Here is a 19,902-nt window from a genome sequence, read left to right as displayed (position 1 = left end):
TATGCTGAACTCTGAAGGGTATCATAGAAAATAACGCTGATGGGGCATCAGCAAATTAGTCAACCGTTGGCAAAGATGCCGTATACATTCCACAAGAGTGGCGAGGTTGGAGGAATTCAACTTGATTACGAGGAGATTGATGGTGAGACTGTCTGCCCTCCTCCATGGAACTCCAAGCATGACTCTCGAATGGGTTCATGCCTGCCATGGCCACAGCCTTGCAGACTTTGGATGCTAAGTTGACTGCAACTTGTCTCAAACACTATGACAGATGCCTTACCTCTGGCCACACAATGCAACACTGGTCTATACTAATCTGGAATGCAGCAGAATGTGGCACAGATCCAGGAGAGAGATAATGTTGGAAGGGAATCTGGAAGTTGAAACTCTAGTCAAAGTGCTTCCATTTCTTATCCATTCCTCCCTGAGAGAGCACCAAACATGTTGCTTTATTTCTTGATAGCTGAGACCGCTCCTGCATAGGTTAAACAGTCATTAGCAGGGCCCTAAAAGATTCCAAAACACAGTGGTCTGTCAGCCCAAAACACCAAAGCAGACAAAGTGGATGTTGGAGCAGCTTGTCGCTATCTCTGCAGAAGTCACAGGATGCATCATGTCAAAATAGTAGGAAGCACAAGTTGATGAAACTTTTCACCAAACGTGTACATGACTGGCAGAATGTTCTATTGTTACATTTTATTTGGCATTATAAATATTCATCAACACTATTTTTCACATCTTGGTCAGTATTCCACTTCAAGGGCTAACTCACCTTTCACATGTTTTATAATGAATGGCAATACATTAATGGGACCCATTGGGTAGTGAGCAATGGATGTGTAGTTGAAGTACTGTTTAATGCAATGGGAGGGCACGGTGCTGGTGGTGGGTGTGGACCTCTGGATTTCATTTATTATGACTCAGAGAGATGAACCTTAACAATATTCAGGAATCATTGGCAGCTATGTCAGTGACTGGTATCCCATCCCTATCCTACTCCTTCTCTGTTGCCCTTTAGTGAAGAAGATGGACCCCTTACATTCTTCTCCACCTGCAATCTTTTCTGCTGCTCAGTGTTGTGAAAGATGCAGTGCATCATTAACATTCTGGATGCCCTGACTAGTAAGTGCTGAACGATGATGCCTCCCACCCTCTTTTTTTAAGATAACCATGTGTAAATGTTTGTTCTAAAAACATTTAACATTCTATTTTGTCATTTTCCAACAGATCCCCAGCTATAATCAATCCCTCCAGTCTATATTGCCAATAGCCAGCTGTAATCAATCCCCCTCCAGCCTATACTGCCAATAGCCAGCTGTAATCAATCTTCTGAATTTTTTTCAGTTCTTTTCTTTAGATTTGGTCAGTTGAGGTAACAGTTGCTCTGATGAAATTTTGGAAATCTCTGTGCTCCATTCCAAGTTACAACTTAAAAGGTTCCAACAGCACAAAAACTCATTTTCCATGTACTAAGGAGGTATTGCAAACAACAAAGGCAAGATCTCATATTTTGCCAGGTGGGTGACAGAAGGTGCATTTCAAATCCCAAGTGTCTGCCTCCCATAAAGTAATGACTTGTTCAAAGCTGACTGCAAGCAGAGATCCACCTTCAGAGAAACTACAATTTGCGGACTGAAGGTGGCGATACTTTCCCACAAAACCACAGCTCCAGCTGACACTCTTTCTACATACATCGGAATCATTTCCAAGAACCTAGACTTTAACTTGGTAATCCAAGCCAGCTGTTATCAAAGTAGCTGGCCCACTTCTGGAACCAGTCAAATTTTGGAAACAAAGGGCTGAAAAATGGCTCTCATGTGGTTTAAACTCTGCTTTTCCTCATCATAGGCCCAAAGTTTCATCTGCAGCTCAAGGTCAGTTTCTTCCACAGTTACTAACCATATACCTTGGGAGTCAAAGACTGCCTTGATCACCTCACTCTGATTTAATCCTATATCTAGATTGTATAATTTCCCACTTCTCATGTTATCGTCTCATAGAGTCATAGAGGTTTACAGCATGGGAACAGGCCCTTTGGCCCTTTTTTTAAACCACTAAGCGAGTCCCAATTCCCTACATTTGACCCATATCCCTGTACACCCATTCTACCCATTTAATTGTCTAAATGCTTTTCAAAAGGCAAAACTGTACCCGCCTCCACTACTACCACCTCTGGCAGCTTGTTCCAGACACTCACCATCCTCTGTGTGAACCCTTTTGTATCTCCTTTGGAAATGTCAACATACATGTATTCATTCTATTTCAAGGAAATCTTGTTCAGTTTCTAAGTTGTTCTTGTACAAAGTCAGCCCATTTAAGCTCCCTGCATTAGACTGACCCGATTTTCTTCTTTTCAAAGAAAAGGACATGCTTGTTCACTATAGGATTGTGTTTTCTCAGGATTGTTTGTTCCCGTAGTCAGCTCCTTTTTGCATTGAAGCAGTAGCCACTTCCAGCTGCACTCATCATCCTCACAAGGGTGGACAGTTCACTGTTGTCAGCAGCATCTTCCCTCTGTTTGGTAATGACCAGTAGAAATGCTTCCGGGAGCTTGAAGAACTTCATCATTATTCCAGTAAACTGCTCAATGACACACCTAGTCGTTGTGGTTGTGTGGCTCTAGTTGTAGAGACCCATTAGTGGGGTGCCTCACAGGATTCATGAGCCAAGTTTGAAAGCAGTGTCTCTTATCTCCTCCAAGTCAACTTTTAGCTCTGCTGCTTGGAACAAGAAAAGCTCCGGAATGAAATTGTCAGCTTAGTTCCTGAGGCTTCTAGCACAGAGCTGCATAAACATTCTCTTGTGGTTGCACGCATACTGTGCATTACATATGAACAAGGAGCTTGCTCTGCCATTTAATAACTTCATGGCTGATCTGATAGTAACTCCAAATTTGCACTCCACCTACCCCCAATAACCTATCACCCCTTGCTTATCAAAAATCTATTTTAAAACAGTGAGCCCTAGTTCTAGATTCTCGCACAAGAGGAAACATTCTCTCCACATCAAGACCCCTCAGGGTTTAATCAAGTTGCCTCTTGGATACAAGGCCATCCAACCTTTCCTCATAAGGCCATCCCAGGTATTATTTGGTAAATCTTCTCTGAATTGCTTCAAACATGGACAATTATTTCTTATAAACACTCCTGGTTGCTGTGGCAGTGCTCAGATCGCCACATGTATCCAGTTACTGGGGGTAATCCAGACAGGGAGATGAATTTGAGTGCCTGTTCATTCTATCCATTGTCATCACCAAGGAAGTTGGTTCATGCACATCTATCTCTTGTGCACCTCCTTCCTGTGCTGGGAGTACTGCAGCACATCATTGCTACCATGGATGGTGATGGTCTCCTCTTCTGATGCTCTGTCAACTACATCCAAGCTACCTCCCATCCTGATCATTTTGAAAACCACCAAGGGAGGAAATAGTTGCATCCACACCAGCACCCTCTGCCAAATATCTTACAGTGGGACCTGAGAGAGCAGCAACAAGTGAATTTTTATTCAGACAACAAGAAATTTAAATATCCAGCTGAACTGCTGTTCCATTTTGCCTCTATTCTCCCGGCCAGTTTCCTGAGCCCCATGAAACCTATGTTGCTCAAGTTAAAGGTGGAGCCAAGTTAAATACAATTTGCCAAAAGCTTATTAATGTCTCCTGAGAATGTCAATTGTGCAATTAAATACACTTCCCCCTCAATAATTAAATCCCTGAAATAGGTGAGTAGGTTTGAAACTGGTATCCAAACACAGCTCAATTAACCCCAGAAATGAGCTTGTTGGGATCAGGTTGTGCTCTTGCTGGAAAAATCTAAATTTTTATCAGCCCCATTCACTCCCAAGCACCTGTTCCTGGAAGTTAAAATTCCTCCCATGATTTTAATGTAGAGACTGAGTTACATTGAGCAACTTAACCCAGTTTCACCCCACCCTCAACCCACATCCGAAGACGATACTTGTTGTTGCTAAATGTTCACATGGATGTTAAAGTGACTTGACTTTTCTTCCAAGCAATCAAGATAAAAATCTCCCCATTTATGCAAACTCACAGGAGAGTAAGAGTAGGTAAGGAGGAAGAAACTAAAGCTGTTAAAATTAATGTTCATACCTTGACTGTGTGATATTTCCTAATTTGCCAATTCCTTTAAGTGTTAAGTACATTATTGTACCTGACTTTTGTCAGAAGTACAGATGTAAACAGTGACCACTAGTTCTAGATTATTTTAAGAAGTATGGATGTAAATATTATTCAGGTTAGAAAGGTGGGTGCTTTGCAGAGGAGACAGAATACATTGGGTTCAATGGGTAGGTAGCTGTGCAATGAGTGTCTCACTGCCACTGTTACCTCCTGCCTTTGGAGGTGGGAAAGCAATTTCCCCAATTTCAAGGATTTTTCAGAAGTTTTTGTTTGCCTCTCCCGAGAAATTACATGGCATGCGAGGAATATTTTCAGGGGCAGTTTCCCAGGGCTGTGGGTGGGGATTGTTTGGGGGCCGAATTTCTCTATTACTCCAAGGCTGTGGGTTGGAAGTGTTTGGGGGCCCATGTTTTTTCCGTTACTCCAAGGTTGTGGGTAGGAAGTTTTGGGCAGAGGGGGCAGGATGTTTCTCCATTACTGCAGGGCTGAAGGGGAGAGGCCCAATGCACCAGGAGGATCATTCACTGTCAATCACTTTGAATGTTTGTGTCATGAATGTTTAATGAATTCTGGAACATTCCTTTTCCTTTTTTAACCCATCTCAGTACCAACACTGAAGCAGCACTGAAATATTTTTTGTGAGACTTTGGGCTAACTGGCTCAACATCCGATTGGCTCAGTCTCTTCAGTTCAAAGAGTAAACGGAGATTAACAGGCCACATAATTTATTCCTACTGGTCTTCATGTGGGTTAGTTTAGCTCAGTTAGCTGGACAGCTGGTTAGTAATGCAGAGTGATGCCAACGGCGTAGGTTCAATTCCTGTACCAGCTGAGGTTATTCATGAAGTCCCTGCCTTCTCAATCTTGCCCCTCGTCTGAGGTGTGGTGACCCTCAGGCTAACTCATCACCAGTCACCTTTTCCCCCTCCAAGGGGAGGGCAGCTTATGGTCACCTGGGACTATGGTGACTTTACCTTATCGATCTTGGTGTTCAAACTCACCGTAAGCTGCTACCCATCCGATTCCCACTTCTTTGGCCTTTTGAATAGCCAGATCCATGCAGAAATTGCCGACCACAGGCCCCAACAGGTTACTGCCATTTACCAATGCTGTAGCCACTGTTGACTTTTCAATAATAGGCTCTCCACCCTTGGCACAGATTCCAGCCTTCAGGTCTTTCACGTATAGTTCTGCAATAAAGACATACCGACTGTGAAAATCATATCTCTGACTCATATCCTGACAACTCCTGACACGACTCAAAACCTGTCCCTAACCGCAACCCAACCCTGTCCTAAACCTATACTAACCCCAATACAACACATACAAACCAACAGTGAGAATCATAACACTGGTGCTAATCCTGACCCATATCCTGATGGTAACGCCAATCCTGACCAAAACCCTGAACTCAACACTGACCCTGCCAGACTTCCTTTTGAGTGAACAGGTTTGATTAAATGATGACTTCTACATCAGAAAGTTTGATGAACTGTTTGTGTTGAGGTGTATTTCAGTGGGGCTAAAACCCCTAGCTGACTCCCTAGTTGGCGCCATAACTGGGAGAAGTCAGGTTGTCTCGCTTTTCAAAAATTGTTGGCAGGGGAGAGAGGAGGCAGATCAAGAGAGGGATTGAAAGCAGATTCAAACTTTCTAACTGCTATTTTAGAAAAGCATTGGCCAAGAAACAGGAGCAACTCTCCCAACACCCTGATCCCCATTCTGATCCCCCATCTCGTAGATATCTGTCAATCAGCTAAAAGTACTATTACTAATTACTATTACTAATAGGTATGGCAAGAAGCCAAGCCGGAGGCTCCGTAAAAGTGGAAAGCTTTTTCAAGCCACACAGAGTAAGGGATACATGGAGAAGTGATTAAGCCTTAGTGAGACGTAGATAAAGGGGCCGCAATTTTACCATCCTGCCCACCACGGGAATCGGAGCAGGACAATAGGAAGGATTTTGCGTTTTGGGATGAGCGAGGCCGTAAAATCCTATCCAGTATGTCATTGGGAATTTGGTTCAGGTGGGAATTCAGCGCAAAGGGGAAAAAGGTGGTCCCTTTTCTGCCTTTTTCAACCTTCAGTAGCTGTAGACGACACAAGTTGCTTCCCAGGAATAGAGGGTAACCTAGGTACAGCGGTGAGATTTTGATGAGCTGGGGAGGGCGTGTGGGCGGAGGGGGTTGGTGGGTCTTTTAGTCCAGAAAATTCCAAAGAAAATTGAAGTGTGACATAACAGCAAAGAAGGTAAGTGATGAATTGGTTCATGAGTATTTTCTCTATTTAAACTAAGTACTTATAATTGAGGCAAGTATTTCATTAATTGAAATAATAAGAATATGAATCTTCTGAAACTTGGGTTATTTATGAGTAAGGTTTTACTAGTAGGATAAGTTTTACTAGCAATAGTAAAGCTTTTTAGTGGCAGTGGGGTTAAATTGTTAGAAATTAACTAAGAAGTGTGATTAATTAACACATAATAAAGATGGCAGGGCAGGTGATGTGTTGCATGCAGATGCAATATCTGGGAGCTTGTGGGCACCAGTGTGATCCACAGCAACCACATGCGCAAGTGTCTGGGGTTCAAGGAGCTTCGCTGTAATGCATCAGAAAGAAGGAAAGTTACCTGGACACACTCTTCCAGAGGTTAATCACACCATTAAGGGTAGAGTCTTTTGATTCGTTCAACAGTCAGGGACAAGAGGGTGTGACAATGAGTGAGGCAGGTATAGGGATCGAGAAGGCAGAAGTAGAGGAGCCTCAGCCCTTGCAGTTGTGCAAAAGATTTTAAGTTCTTTCAGCTTGAGGGAGCTGGGGCTGCAATGTTGATGAGCAAACACCATGGTACCTGTGACACAGGAAGCCATTCAAGTCAGGGGAGTAAATAGGAATGTTGTGGTAATAGTGGACTGGGGACTGGTGGACTGGTGCCTATCATTAGGGGATAGGCACAGTTCTCTGTAGCTGAAAGAGAATCCAGAAGGCTGTGTTGCCTGCCTGGTGCCAGGATTTGGGAAATATGCTCTGGGCTGGAGAAGATTTTGCTGTAGCCAGGCGGATCCAGTTGTTGTGCTCTATATTGGTAGCAAAAACTAGGGAAGGAGGTTCTGCCGAGGGATTGTAAATAGCTAGTGGCTAAATTAAAAAGTAGAATTCAAGGTAATAATCTCTGGATTATTACCTGAACTATAAGTAAATTCAGGTAGGATAAATAGAATTAGAGAGATGAATGTGCAGCTCAAAGACTGCTCTTGGAAAAATGGATTTCTTCTTCAGTTTGAACCACATAAGAAATTGAATCTGTTTTATTAAAACTATGGCTGCTACCCATATCTCACTTCTGGCACAATTCTGCACCAATATTCGATCTCCTTGTTGAAATGAGTGTTGTTTTGCTCTCACTTTACATCAGTAACTTGAAATTGTTGTTGATGCTCTACTACAGCGGTCTCCAAACATTTCAGTACAAGGGCCACATCGTATATTTTACACATTTTTGTGGACCAAAGAAAAAAATTAGTTTTATAAATGAATGAATAAAATTTAAATGAATGAATAAGTTTATTTGGATCTTTTTTGTAATCAGCATGATATGATTCAGATTGGGCGGCACGGTAGCACAGTGGTTAGCACTGCTGCTTCACAGCTCCAGGGACCTGGGTTCAATTCCGGCTTGGGTCACTGTCTGTGTGGAGTTTGCACATTCTCCTCGTGTCTGCGTGGGTTTCCTCCGGGTGCTCCGGTTTCCTCCCACAGTCCAAAGATGTGCGGATTAGGTTGATTGGCCATGCTAAAATTGCCCCTTAGTGTCCTGGGATGCGTAGATTAGAGGGATTAGTGGGTAAAATGTGGAGGGATATGGGGATAGGGCCTGGGTGGGATTGTGGTCGGTGCAGACTCGATGGGCCGAATGGCCTCTTTCTGTACTGTAGGTTTTCTATGATTTCTATGAAAAGAGAAATGTGACAATTACAAAGAAACAATGCCGTGCTTACACTGAGAAATGATATATAATGAGTAAAAATGTCAAACATTAGCAAATGCTCTGACAAAATAATCAATTACTTAACTCCAGATGAGAAAAGCAGGCTACTCATTTTTAAATTAATTTTATTTACTGAAATTTTACAAATGTTTACCTGAAATGAGAATTTGCCCAATTTTGGGGCACACAATAAGAAAAATAAACACGCCCCAAGAAAGAACTTCAGTAAAACAAAGCAAAGAAATTCAAAATAAACTTGAACCATTAATAAAGGTCGAACAAAAATAAATTCAGTCTGCACCTTTCTACACAATTCTGGCAATTGGAGTTTTCAATCGTAACCAACAAATCATGAAGTTTTGCACAGGATTAATGGGAATGATGGAACTGCTTTTTTAATTTCAAAATATTGCTGAACTGAGGTTTCAAACTTGAGGAGCCAATGATTAGAATGGACTTCAAATGCTCATCAGATAAATTTGCTCGATATTTGGACTTGACATACTTTTTTGAAAATGTTTGTTCACACAGGTACGTTGTACCGAAAACTGATACAAATCCACAAGCAAATAGCTTCAAATTTGGAAACTGCTCAGGCTGCAAAGATTTATAAAATTAGATCAGATTTCCTTCTTTATACTTGTCTTTCAGCATGTCATCCGATTGGAGATCAATAATTTCCATTTGAAACTGACTTGGGAGTGTTTCAATATTGCAGTCAAATGGATTTTGAAACAGCTTTATTTCATCTGTGTTTCCATCAAGATCAGAAAATTGTTCCTGAAATTGTTTTTGCAAGTCCTTAATGATTTCTGTTGCAAATGAAGAAGGAAATTCTGCTTCACTTTCTTCATGAAAATTTTCACAACATGGAAAATGAACCAAGTTATGAACTTTCAGCTGTCATTGAAATAGCATCAGTTTTGCCCTGAATGCCTTGACATGTGCGAATAGATCACAAATCAAATTTGTTTCACCTTGCAACTTCAGATTCAATTGATTCATATGGCCTGTCACGTCTGCAAAAAATGCCAATTTCCAAAGCCAGTCAGTGTTTGATAAAAGTGGTTCGGGTCGATTCTTCTCTGTGAGAAATGAATCAATTTCCTCTCTGAGCTGAAAGAACCGTGATAGAACCTTTCCACAACTAAGCCATCGAACTGCTGTATAATAAGGCAAGTCAACGAACTCAGAATCAGTTTCTTTCAGAAAATCACGAAACTGACGATGATTAAGCCCGTGAGATCAAATGAAATTCACTGTTGAAACAACAGGTTTCAGAACGCAAGACATATCCACATATGTTCCGCACAATGCTTGTTGATGGATACTGCAATGCAGAAACATGGGCTTTGAGAATCCACCAACCTCACAAGCTTTTGCAATTTGTCCAACCAAACCTTTCTTCACCCCAGACATGTTCTTTCCTCCATCAATTGTCACGCATTGAAGTTTGTTCCACTCCAGGTTATATTCTAACACAGTTTTTTTGCAATTCTTGAAGATGTCTTCTCCAGTTACTGTGCTGTGCATGCTATTCACTGATGCTAATTCTTGTGTCACATTAAATTCACTGTCAACACCACGGATGAATACTAGGAGTTGTGATGTGTCACACACATCAGTCGATTCATCAAGTGCGAGAGAATACAAGTGAAAATTTCTTGCTTTGTCTGCAATTTGATGAAATATATTGCTTCTTATATCCTCAATTCTACGAGCAACAGTATTTGACCCAAGACTGTCGATTTTGAACAGATTTGCTTTTTTTGGGCATAACTCTCCCACTGCTTCCATCATCCACTCTTTGATGAGATCTCCGTCGGTGAATGGCTTTCCTCTTTTAGCCAACGCATAAGCTAGTTTGTAACTGGCCCTGGTTAAAGCTTCATTTTCAGTTCTCTTCTGCGTAAAAAAAAGCTTGCTGGGAAAGCAACCTGCGTTGCATTCATTCAATTTTTTCCGAACGCTGTGTTCCTGTGAATTGGGAATAACTTGGTTCATGTTTGGTCTCATAGTGCTGACGTACATTGTATTCCTTCAAAACTGCAACAGTTTTGTTGCATACGACACACAAGGCTTTATCACCTGCTTGTACAAAGAAGTACTTTATGCCCCATTCTTCATTAAACAGGCGGCACTCACTGTCCACTTTTCTTTTCTTTTTTCCTTCCATAACTGAAGGGTATATCTGACTGACAATGAGGGTTCGCCAAGCCGACACCACTCTGGTCATATGGGAAGGAGCGCGGCGGACAGGAACTGCACGTGTCAACTGTCCGACTGCGTGGTTGAGAAAAAACGATTTGGCCCGCTGTGGGCCGGATGTGGCCCGCGGGCCGTAGTTTGGAGACCCCTGCTCTACTATCTCTCAAATTTCTGGAGATAATAACAAATCAAATGAAGTTTCAACTTTCTCTTAAAGAGTAGTGATGCAAGTAAACTTTGGGTAGTCTCATGAATAGTATTTCTATAAGATGCCAAAAAATTATTCACATGACATGATGATGAACCACGTTCTCTTGAAGCTTTTAAAGAATATTTTGGCCAATACATTGGTTGATGGGCGATAAAGTTTGGATTTCGTATGCTGAATATAATTTATTTTGAGATAATCCTCAAACTCCTGTTAAATAAACTTAACCATTATCAGTAACAATCTGTTCTGGTTTAGCAAATCTTGCAAACATTTCATCAAGTTTTTCAAAGCTTTGTTCAGGTGTAGATCTCATGATGACAACCCTGGCCATTTTGAGTGTGCATCAATTATGACTAAGGACATATAACCCTCAAACGAACCATGAAAATCTCCATGCAATCATTGCCATGGCATTTTAGGCCACTCCCAAGGGTGTAAAGGAGACCATAGTGGTGTACTTTCCACTCGTGCACACAATTGATACTGTTCCACATTTTCTTCAATCTGAGTATCCAGATCTGGCCACCAAAAATAATTATGTGCTAATTTCTTCACCTGAACTATATCAGGATGTCCTTCATGTGGTTGTTCAAGAACCCTTCCATGCAGACGAGGAGGAATGATCACTTAGATTTCTCACAATAGACACCCATCTTGGACAGTCAATTTAATCTTTCATGACACATATGGTTTCAAGTCAGGATGTGTACGATGCATTTCAGCTATCGTTCCTTTCAATACTATATCCATCACCTTCCCTATCACAGGATCATTTCTGGTATGTCTCTGAACTTGAGAAGCTGTCACAGGCAAATGATGCACTGGCAAAAAATAAAAAATATTAGCAAAACTAGTTGGTGGCATCTGCTCAAAAGATTAAGGTAAGTATGATAATTCATCAGCATTAGCATGGCACTCTGATACCTTACATCATTGGAGTGTGCAGATAAGATCAGTGACCATCTTTGCAATTGGCTAGCAGCTAATGAAAGCGTGCCTTTATACAGCCCAGGAAATAGTAGTTAAGGGTCAATGATCAGTCGATAATGTGAAATGACAACCATATAAATAATGATGAAACCTTCATATGTCAAAAATTATACTCAATGGTTCTTTTTTCTAACTGAGCATGCTTAGATTCAGGACTAGTCAGAGTACGCAAAGCAAAAGCTATTGCTGGTTCTTCTCCCAAAGGCATAATATGTGAAACTACTGCCCCTACTCCATAAAGCGACGTGTTGCAAGCAAGCAGTAATGGTAACTTTGGATTAAAATGAACCAATACTTCAGACTTCTGCAAAGCATCTTTGACATCCTTGTATGCTCTCTCACATTCTGTTGTCCACTCCCATGACTGTTTCACCTAAAGTATATTATGCATTTGTTTCCAAAATGTAGCTAAGTTAGGAATAGATTTGCCATAATAATTTACTGAATCCTCCCATTCCCATGCAGGTTCCTCTCCAGCCCAGAGCAGATGTCCTGAACTCTGGCACTGGGCAGGCAACACAGCCTTTGAGTCTCTCAACCCTGGCTACAGAGAACAGTGTCTATTCCCCTGACTATACTATCCCCAGTTACGACTACATCTGTCTTTTCTCCCCCCATTTGAACAGCTCCCTGAACCATGCTGCCATGGTCAGTTCACTCATCCTTCCTGCAGTCCCCTCTCTCATCCACACAAGGTGCAAGAATCTCGTACATGTTGGCCAGGGACAAAGGCTGAGGGTCCTACAGTAATATCCCTTGGATCCCTCTATCTCCCTCACTCACAGTCATATCCTCCTGTCACTGACCACAGGCCAAATTCAAGGTAGTTAATCTAAGGGGTGTGACCGTCTCCTGAAAGACAGCATCATCCAGATACCTCTCTGATATGCCACAGCATCTGAAGCTCAGACTCCAGCTCATCAACTCTGCTGCAGTTCCTTGAGCAACCAACACTTATTACAGATGTGTTCACTTGCAGCCACAATGGGGTCCATCAGCTTCCACGTCATGCATGTACAACACATCGCCTTGTCTGCCATCTTTTTTTAATTTAATTTGTTTTTAATTTGGTTTTTAAAAAATTCAACTGGTTTTTAGCTTTTCAATCTGTAAAATATTTATGCTATTTTATCCTGTCTCCACTAACTTATCCTGTCGCCTCCATTCTCCTCGCGCTCTTTTATTGTGTCTCTGCCGCTCTCCTTTTTCATCCTGTGAAATCATTGCTCTCCTCACGCTATCCTGTGTTTCTGCCACTCTCCTCGTGTTCTTTTGTCCTTTACACTGTCAAATAATTGTAGAGCCTCGTAGTTATTACAGCAAGCAATTCGTTTGCAATTTTATTTGCTTGTACAAAGTATTGAAAACACTCTGTATAGAAATGCCATGGTTCATTTTCTTCATTGAAAGGACCATGGAGTCTAACTGACCTGCCATTTCTCTTGTAGGCACTAGTGACTCAAGACTGCTCAGTCTATTTTTTTACTGTCTTCCCAGTACTCCCCATTTTAACCTGGAGACAGTTAACATGATGTATTTGTTTCAAACGGCCCCAGCCGTACAGCCAAACATTTCTTCTTTTCAAATATTCCAGATACTGCCTGGAATCTCACTCTTCTCTGATCAGAAAAGCCTCCTCTTTTAAACCACAGTGAGCTTCCACCCTTTTCAATTGCATAATTTCCCGCTCTGTCACTACACACTGCAACACGTATGCTGACCCTGCAGCTTAGAGGAATCTACCTGATTTTTTTCACGGTAAGAAATATCATTTTTTTTCCTTTCTTTTTTTCTTACTTGGTCTTCCTTCATTGGCACTTCAGTCTTAAATGATGTTGTTGATTTTCCCTCGAAGAGCGAGGACCCACGTGTTTTTTTCTACTTCAGATTTTTTCTTGATGTTCTCAACGAAACAAAATCCCGACTCATTGCCAATTTTCTTTTTGTAATGTCCTAACTTTGTTCGGGGTTGTGGTTTATAACAAAAAGAATGTGGTTTGCACATGTGGATTCAAAGTAACACACAACAGGTTTATTGAAAGAGATGTTCACTGCACAGAACAGAAAATGAAACACCCGAAGGACATCATCATCAAATCATGTCACCGACTCTTAAAGCAATCATACAACCACAGAGTTGAACAGATATTTTGTGTCTGTGTTCACTGTAGAAGAATGAGAAATCCCAAATTTACTTGAAAATCGAGAGATAATAGGCAGGGAAGAACCTAAAATCATCACTTAATAAAAGATACTGGGAAAACTGTTAGACATAAAGGCTGACAAGTCCTCAGGAACAAATGGCCTGCATCCTAAGGTCTTAAAATAAGTGATTGTAAAGGCATTGGTTATAATCTTCCAAAATTCCTTCAAAATTCTTAATGCAATCAGACAAATCTGACGTGGTTTTGTGAAAGGGAAATCACGTTTAACTAATTCATTTGAGTTTTCTGAAAAAGTAACAAGCAAAGCGGATAACAGGAAACCTTCAGATAAAAGCAAATTACTGCAGATGCTGGTATCTGAAACCAAAAGAAAATATGCTGGAAAATCTCAGCAGGTTTGGCAGCATCTGTGAGGAGAGAAAAGAGCTGAATATTCGAGTCCTGACGGCCCTTTGTTAAAGCTAAAAGGCAGAGAAAGTGGGAGATATTTATACTAGGGAACCTTCAGATGTGGTGTACTTGGATTTCCAAAAGGCTTTTGATAAAGGTTATTGCACAAAATAAGAGCTCATGGTGTTGGAGATAACACATTTCCATGGATAAAGGACTGGTTGGTTAACAGGAAGCAGAGAGTAGAAATAAATGGGTCTTTTTCTGTTTGACAAGCTGTAACTAGGCACACAGATCAGTACTGAAGCCTTAACTAGTTACAATCTACTTCAATAATTGGATGAAGGGACCAAATGTATTGGAGCTAAATTTGCCGATGACACCGAGATAGGTGGGAAAATAAATTGTCAAGAAGTGGTAAAGAGTCTACAAAGGGATATGTGAGTGGACAAACATTTGTCAGATGGAGTAGAATGTCTGAAAATGTGAACTTGTCCACTTTGACAGAATGGTAAAGCAGTATGCTGTTTAAGTGGAGCGATTGCAAAACTTAGTTGTACAGAGGGATCTGGATGTCCTGGTACAGCATCACAATAAGTTAAAATGCAGATACAGAAAGTGATTAGGAAGGCAAATGGAATGTTGGTGTTTATTACAAGAGATTTTGAATATATAGGAAAGTTTTACTTTGCGGTACAGGGCCTTGATGAGGCCACATCTGGGTTACTGTGTACAATTTTTGTCTCCCTATTTGAAAAATAATATATTTGTGTTAGCAGCAGTTCAGAAAAGGTGCACTTGAGTAATTTCTTGAATTAAGGCTTACCTTATGAAGAAAGGTTGATCAGGTTGGACCTATGCCCATTGGCGCTTAGGTGATCTTATTGAAACATATAAGATCTTAAGGGGACTTAATAGGGTGGATAACGGGAAGAAGTTTCCTCTTGTGAGAGGAACTAGAACGAGGAGACAGCAATTAAAAATAAGGGGTCTTCCATTGAAGGCAGTGATTAGGAGAAGTTTTTTCTCTGAGGGTCATTAATCTGTGGAAATCCTACTCCCCAGAAAGCAGTGAAAGCTGAGTCACTAAATTTATTCAAGGCTGAGTTAGATAGATTTTTGGTAGACAGGGGTGTCCAGTTATGGTAGTTGAGGAGGGGGCTGCACAGTACTAAGGAAAGTGGAGTTGAGGCCACAATCACATCATTCATGATCATATTGAATGGTGGAGGCTCAGAGGACCAAATGGCCTATCCCTGCTGTTCAGTCCCATATTCCTATGGTTTTATCGTTATCCTCAAGATTCCTCATCCTTCAGATCTCTTGTCCTTCAGGTCCCTCATTCTCCCGGATTCACATCTTTTTCCTCCAGAGCCCTCATTGCCAAAATCCCCCAGATCCTCCATTCCCCAGATGCCCCATCCCCAAACACACATCCTTGGGACTCACTGGTCACCTCCTGACCCAGTGTTCAGTGAAGCTAAAACTGCTTCATAACACAGTGTTGCATAAACCCTGGTATTTCTTTGGGAAAGAGCTATCAAATGTTCCAACTCTTGATGTAATCACAGAGCTGAGGGAAGCTGGCCTCAGTTCCACTGTTCCATCATTGCAGGTCCACCCACCAAGCCTGTTGAGTCCGTGGCTGTAATGTCCTCGATAATCTCCCTCCACCAACACATCAGCCAATGCTTTGGCATGGCTGCACTTGGCTCCCACTGCTTTCATACAGCTCTCAATGAACTGGTGCATATCCGAACGACTCACCAAGTACCTGAAACACATATCACATATTCAACTTTTGAAAACATCAATCACGCACTGGCCATGTCAACAACAACAGAATCTGCTCACAGTAATCCTGGCAATAAATGGAGAGGGAGTTAAGGTCTGAGGGGTAATGGGACAAAAGGACAGCTGAGACTGGGTTGCAAAGGGATTGAGAGAGAGGCTCAGGGATAGGGAATCAGAAACTGAGTGGTAAAGGGACTGAAACTGAGGGACTGAGACTAAGGAGGAACTGAAATTCAGGGACAGAGACTGAGGGACAAGCTTGTGTCTCCTGGGAGACAGAAAGACTGAGCGACAGAGATTAAAGGACATAGACTGAGGGAACACAGATTGAGGGATCGATGGGCAGGGACTGAGGACAAAACGTCCCTGAGGGGCTGGGGGACTAAGGGACAGATTGAAAGCCAGTAACTGAGGGACAAAGGGTTTGATAACTGAGGGGGTGGAGGTCTAAGGGGGACTAAGATTGAAAGTCAGTGACTAAGGGACAAAGAGTCTGATAACTGAGGGACAGCCATCAGAGGGTCTGAGGGACAGACTGAAGACCAGTAACAGGGACAAATGGGGTCTGGTAACTGAGGCCGTGGACCGGGGTTTGGGGGTCTCTCTCCACCTGGCCATATCCCGCCGGGACCCTCAGCTCTCGATATCCCCGGGTCCCGGGAGGCCGGGGATTCCGGGCCCGGTTGCTATGGAGACCCGCGGCCCGCGTGTTCAGAGCGGGAGCTCCGCCCTCAGGACAAGGTAACGGACGCAAAGTATAGAATATATAGAATATATACACACACGGTACCGTATACAATGTGTATAATGGATATAACATCTGTACAATATATAATAAACACAAAGATATACCGAAAATATACTATATATACACACAATATCTGATCTATGCCTATTGGCGGTGCATTGTGTTTAAGACGATTATTTCTTGCAGGTGTTGTGGTTTGCAAATGGCAATCTGCACAATATTGATAATAAACTACACACGAGTCCGCAGTATACTCGATGTATATTGTATGTCCAACATATAATGTACACACTATATACCATATACAGTACATACAATATACATGATACATAGATCGACATGGAAACAATATACATGATGTACACTATATTTCCAGTATGTACAATATAAATAACAGTACATGTTGGATATAAAATGTACAATCCGTCCATATACAATATATAATGCGAGCAGTATATAAAATACATCCATAAAATACATCCATAAAATACATCCTATCTATGTCAGAGACATAGATAGGATGCAAAGCTGGGCTGAAAACTGGCAAATGGAGTTTAACCCTGATAAATGTGAGGTGATTCATTTTAGTAGGAATTTAAATGTGGATTACAGGGTCAAAAGGGTAGGGTTCTGAAGACTGTGGAGGAACAGAGAGATCTTGGGGTCCATGTCCACAGATCTCTGAAGGTTGCCACTCAAGTGGATAGAGCTGTGAAGAAGGCCTATAGTATGTTAGCTTTTATTAACAGGGGGTTGGAGTTTAAGAGCCGTGGGGTTATGCTGCAACTGTACAGGACCTTGGTGAGACCACATTTGGAATATTGTGTGCAGTTCTGGTCGCCTCACTATAAGAAGGATGTGGAAGCGCTGGAAAGAGTGCAGAGGAGATTTACCAGGATGCTGCCTGGTTTGGAGGGTAGGTCTTATGAGGAAAGGTTGAGGGAGCTAGGGCTGTTCTCTCTGGAGCGGAGGAAGCTGAGGGGAGACTTAATAGAGGTTTATAAAATGATGAAGGGGATAGATAGAGTGAACGTTCAAAGACTATTTCCTCGGGTGGATGGAGCTATTACAAGGGGGCATAACTATGGTGGGAGATATAGGAAGGATATCAGAGGTAGGTTCTTTACGCAGAGAGTGGTTGGGGTGTGGAATGGACTGCCTGCAGTGATAGTGGAGTCAGACACTTTAGGAACATTTAAGCGGTTATTGGATAGGCACATGGAGCACACCAGGATGATAGGGAGTGGGATAGTTTGATCTTGGTTTCAGATAAAGCTCGGCACAACATCGTGGGCCAAAGGGCCTGTTCTGTGCTGTACTGTTCTATGTTCTTATTAAGGAATTAGCAACAGGACATTTAGACAATCATAATTCAATTAAGCAGAGTCAACACGGTTTTTTGAAAGGGAAATCATGTTTGCCACATTAATTAGAGTTCTTTGAAGATGTAACAAGCAGAGTGAAGAAAGAGAAACCAGGATATATAGGGTGGGATTTTCCTCTCCCTCCGCGGTGTGTTTCGATGCAGTAGGAGGCAGTGTGCCACTCGCTGGTGGTGGACATTATGATCTCGTCGTTGTCGATGGACTCTTCCGTTGAACGCACCCCTTGCCATTGGGAAACCCACAGCAAGGGTGCGCTGTCTGCGGGTCCATGAAGATTCCATCAGCATAAACACCATCAAGATTTCGGCAGTAGTGTATTTGGCTTAAAGGCTTTGAATAAGCTAACACCTAAAAGGTTGCTACACAAAATAAGAGCTCATGGTGTTGGGGTTAGCATATCATAAGACCATAAGACATAGGAACAGAATTAGGCCACGCAGCCCATCGAGTCTGCTCCACCATTCAATCATGGCTGATATTTTTCTCATCCCCATTCTCTTGCCTTTTCCCCATAACCCCTGATCCCCTTATTAATCAAGAACCTATCTATCTCTGTGTTAAAGACACTCAATGAGCTGGCCTCCACAGCCTTCTGTGGCAAAGAGTTTCACAGATTCACCACTCTTTGGCTGAAGAAATTCCTCCTCATCTCTGTTCTAAAGGATCGTCCCTTTAGCCTGAGGTTGTGCCCCCGGTTCTAGTTTTTCCCACTGGTGGAAACATCCTCTCCACGTCCACTCTATCCAGGCCTCACAGTATCCTGTAAGTTTCAATAAGATCCCCCCTCATCCTTCTAAACTCCAATGAGTACAGACCCAGAGTCCTCAACCATTTCTCATACGACAAGTTCTTCATTCCAGGGATCATTCTTGTGAACCTCCTCTGGACCCTTTCCAAGACCAGCACATCCTTCCTTAGATATGAGGCCCAAAACTGCGCACAACACTCCAAATGGGATCTGACCAGAGCCTTATACAGCCTCAGAGATACATCCCTGCTCTTGTATTCTAACCCTCTCGATATGAATGCTAACATTGCATTTGCCTGCCTAACTGCCGACTGAACCTGCACGTTAACCTTAAGAGAATCTTGAACAATGACTCCCAAGTCCTTTTGTGTTTCTGATTTCCTAAGCATTTTCCCATTTAGAAAATAATCTATGCCTCCATTCTTCCTTCCAAAGTGCATAACCTCACACTTTTCCACATTGTATTCCATCTGCCACTTCTTTGCCCACTCTCCTAACCTGTCCAAGTCCTTCTGCAGCCCCCCCTGCTTCCTCAAAACTACTTGGCCCTCTATATATCTTTGTATCATCTGCAAACGTAGCAACAGTGCCTTCAGTTCTTTCTTCACATTGTTAATGTATATTGTGAAAAGTTGTGGTCCCAACACTGACCCCTGAGGCACACCACTAGTCACCGGCTGCCATCCTGAAAAAGACCCCTTTATCCCCACTCTCTGCCTTCTGCCAGTCAGCCAATCCTCTATTCATGCCAGGATCTTACCCATAACACCATGGGCACCTAACTTATTTAACAGTCTCCTATGTGGCACCTTGTCAAAGGCCTTCTGGAAATCTAAATAAATCACGTCCACTGGTTCTCCTTTATCTAACTTCCTTGTTACCTCCTCAAAGAACTCTAACAGATTTGTCAGACATGACCTCCCCTTGACGAAGCCGTGCTGACTCCGTCCTACTTTATCATGCACTTCCAAGCACTCTGCGATCTCATCTTTAATAATGGACTCTAAAATCTTGCCAATGACTGAAGTCAGGCTAACCGGCCTATAATTTCCCGTCTGCTGCCTCCCTCCCTTCTTAAACAGCGGTGTTACATTCACTACTTTCCAGTCCTCTGGTACCCTCCATGACTCCAGTGAT

At 42.2% G+C, this 19,902-nt stretch overlaps 1 protein-coding gene across 1 annotated transcript in view; it reads right to left on the bottom strand.

The window, feature by feature from the left end:
- Positions 1-19,902, bottom strand: part of LOC144498916 (putative oxidoreductase YjmC) — a 63,135-nt gene that overhangs the window by 28,735 nt on the left and 14,498 nt on the right. The window contains exons 2-3 of the mRNA XM_078220818.1: positions 15,716-15,864; positions 5,140-5,328 (exon numbers count right to left, since the gene is read on the bottom strand). Of these exons, the coding sequence (XP_078076944.1) occupies positions 5,140-5,328; positions 15,716-15,864 (338 nt within the window). The remainder of the gene's footprint in view (positions 1-5,139; positions 5,329-15,715; positions 15,865-19,902) is intronic.

Source organism: Mustelus asterias, chromosome 9 (assembly GCF_964213995.1).
Source record: "Mustelus asterias chromosome 9, sMusAst1.hap1.1, whole genome shotgun sequence".
In the NCBI taxonomy this organism is placed as follows: Eukaryota; Metazoa; Chordata; class Chondrichthyes; order Carcharhiniformes; family Triakidae; genus Mustelus; species Mustelus asterias.
The sequence above is the reverse complement of the archived record's forward strand: the minus strand, read 5'-3'. Positions and strand labels throughout refer to the sequence as shown.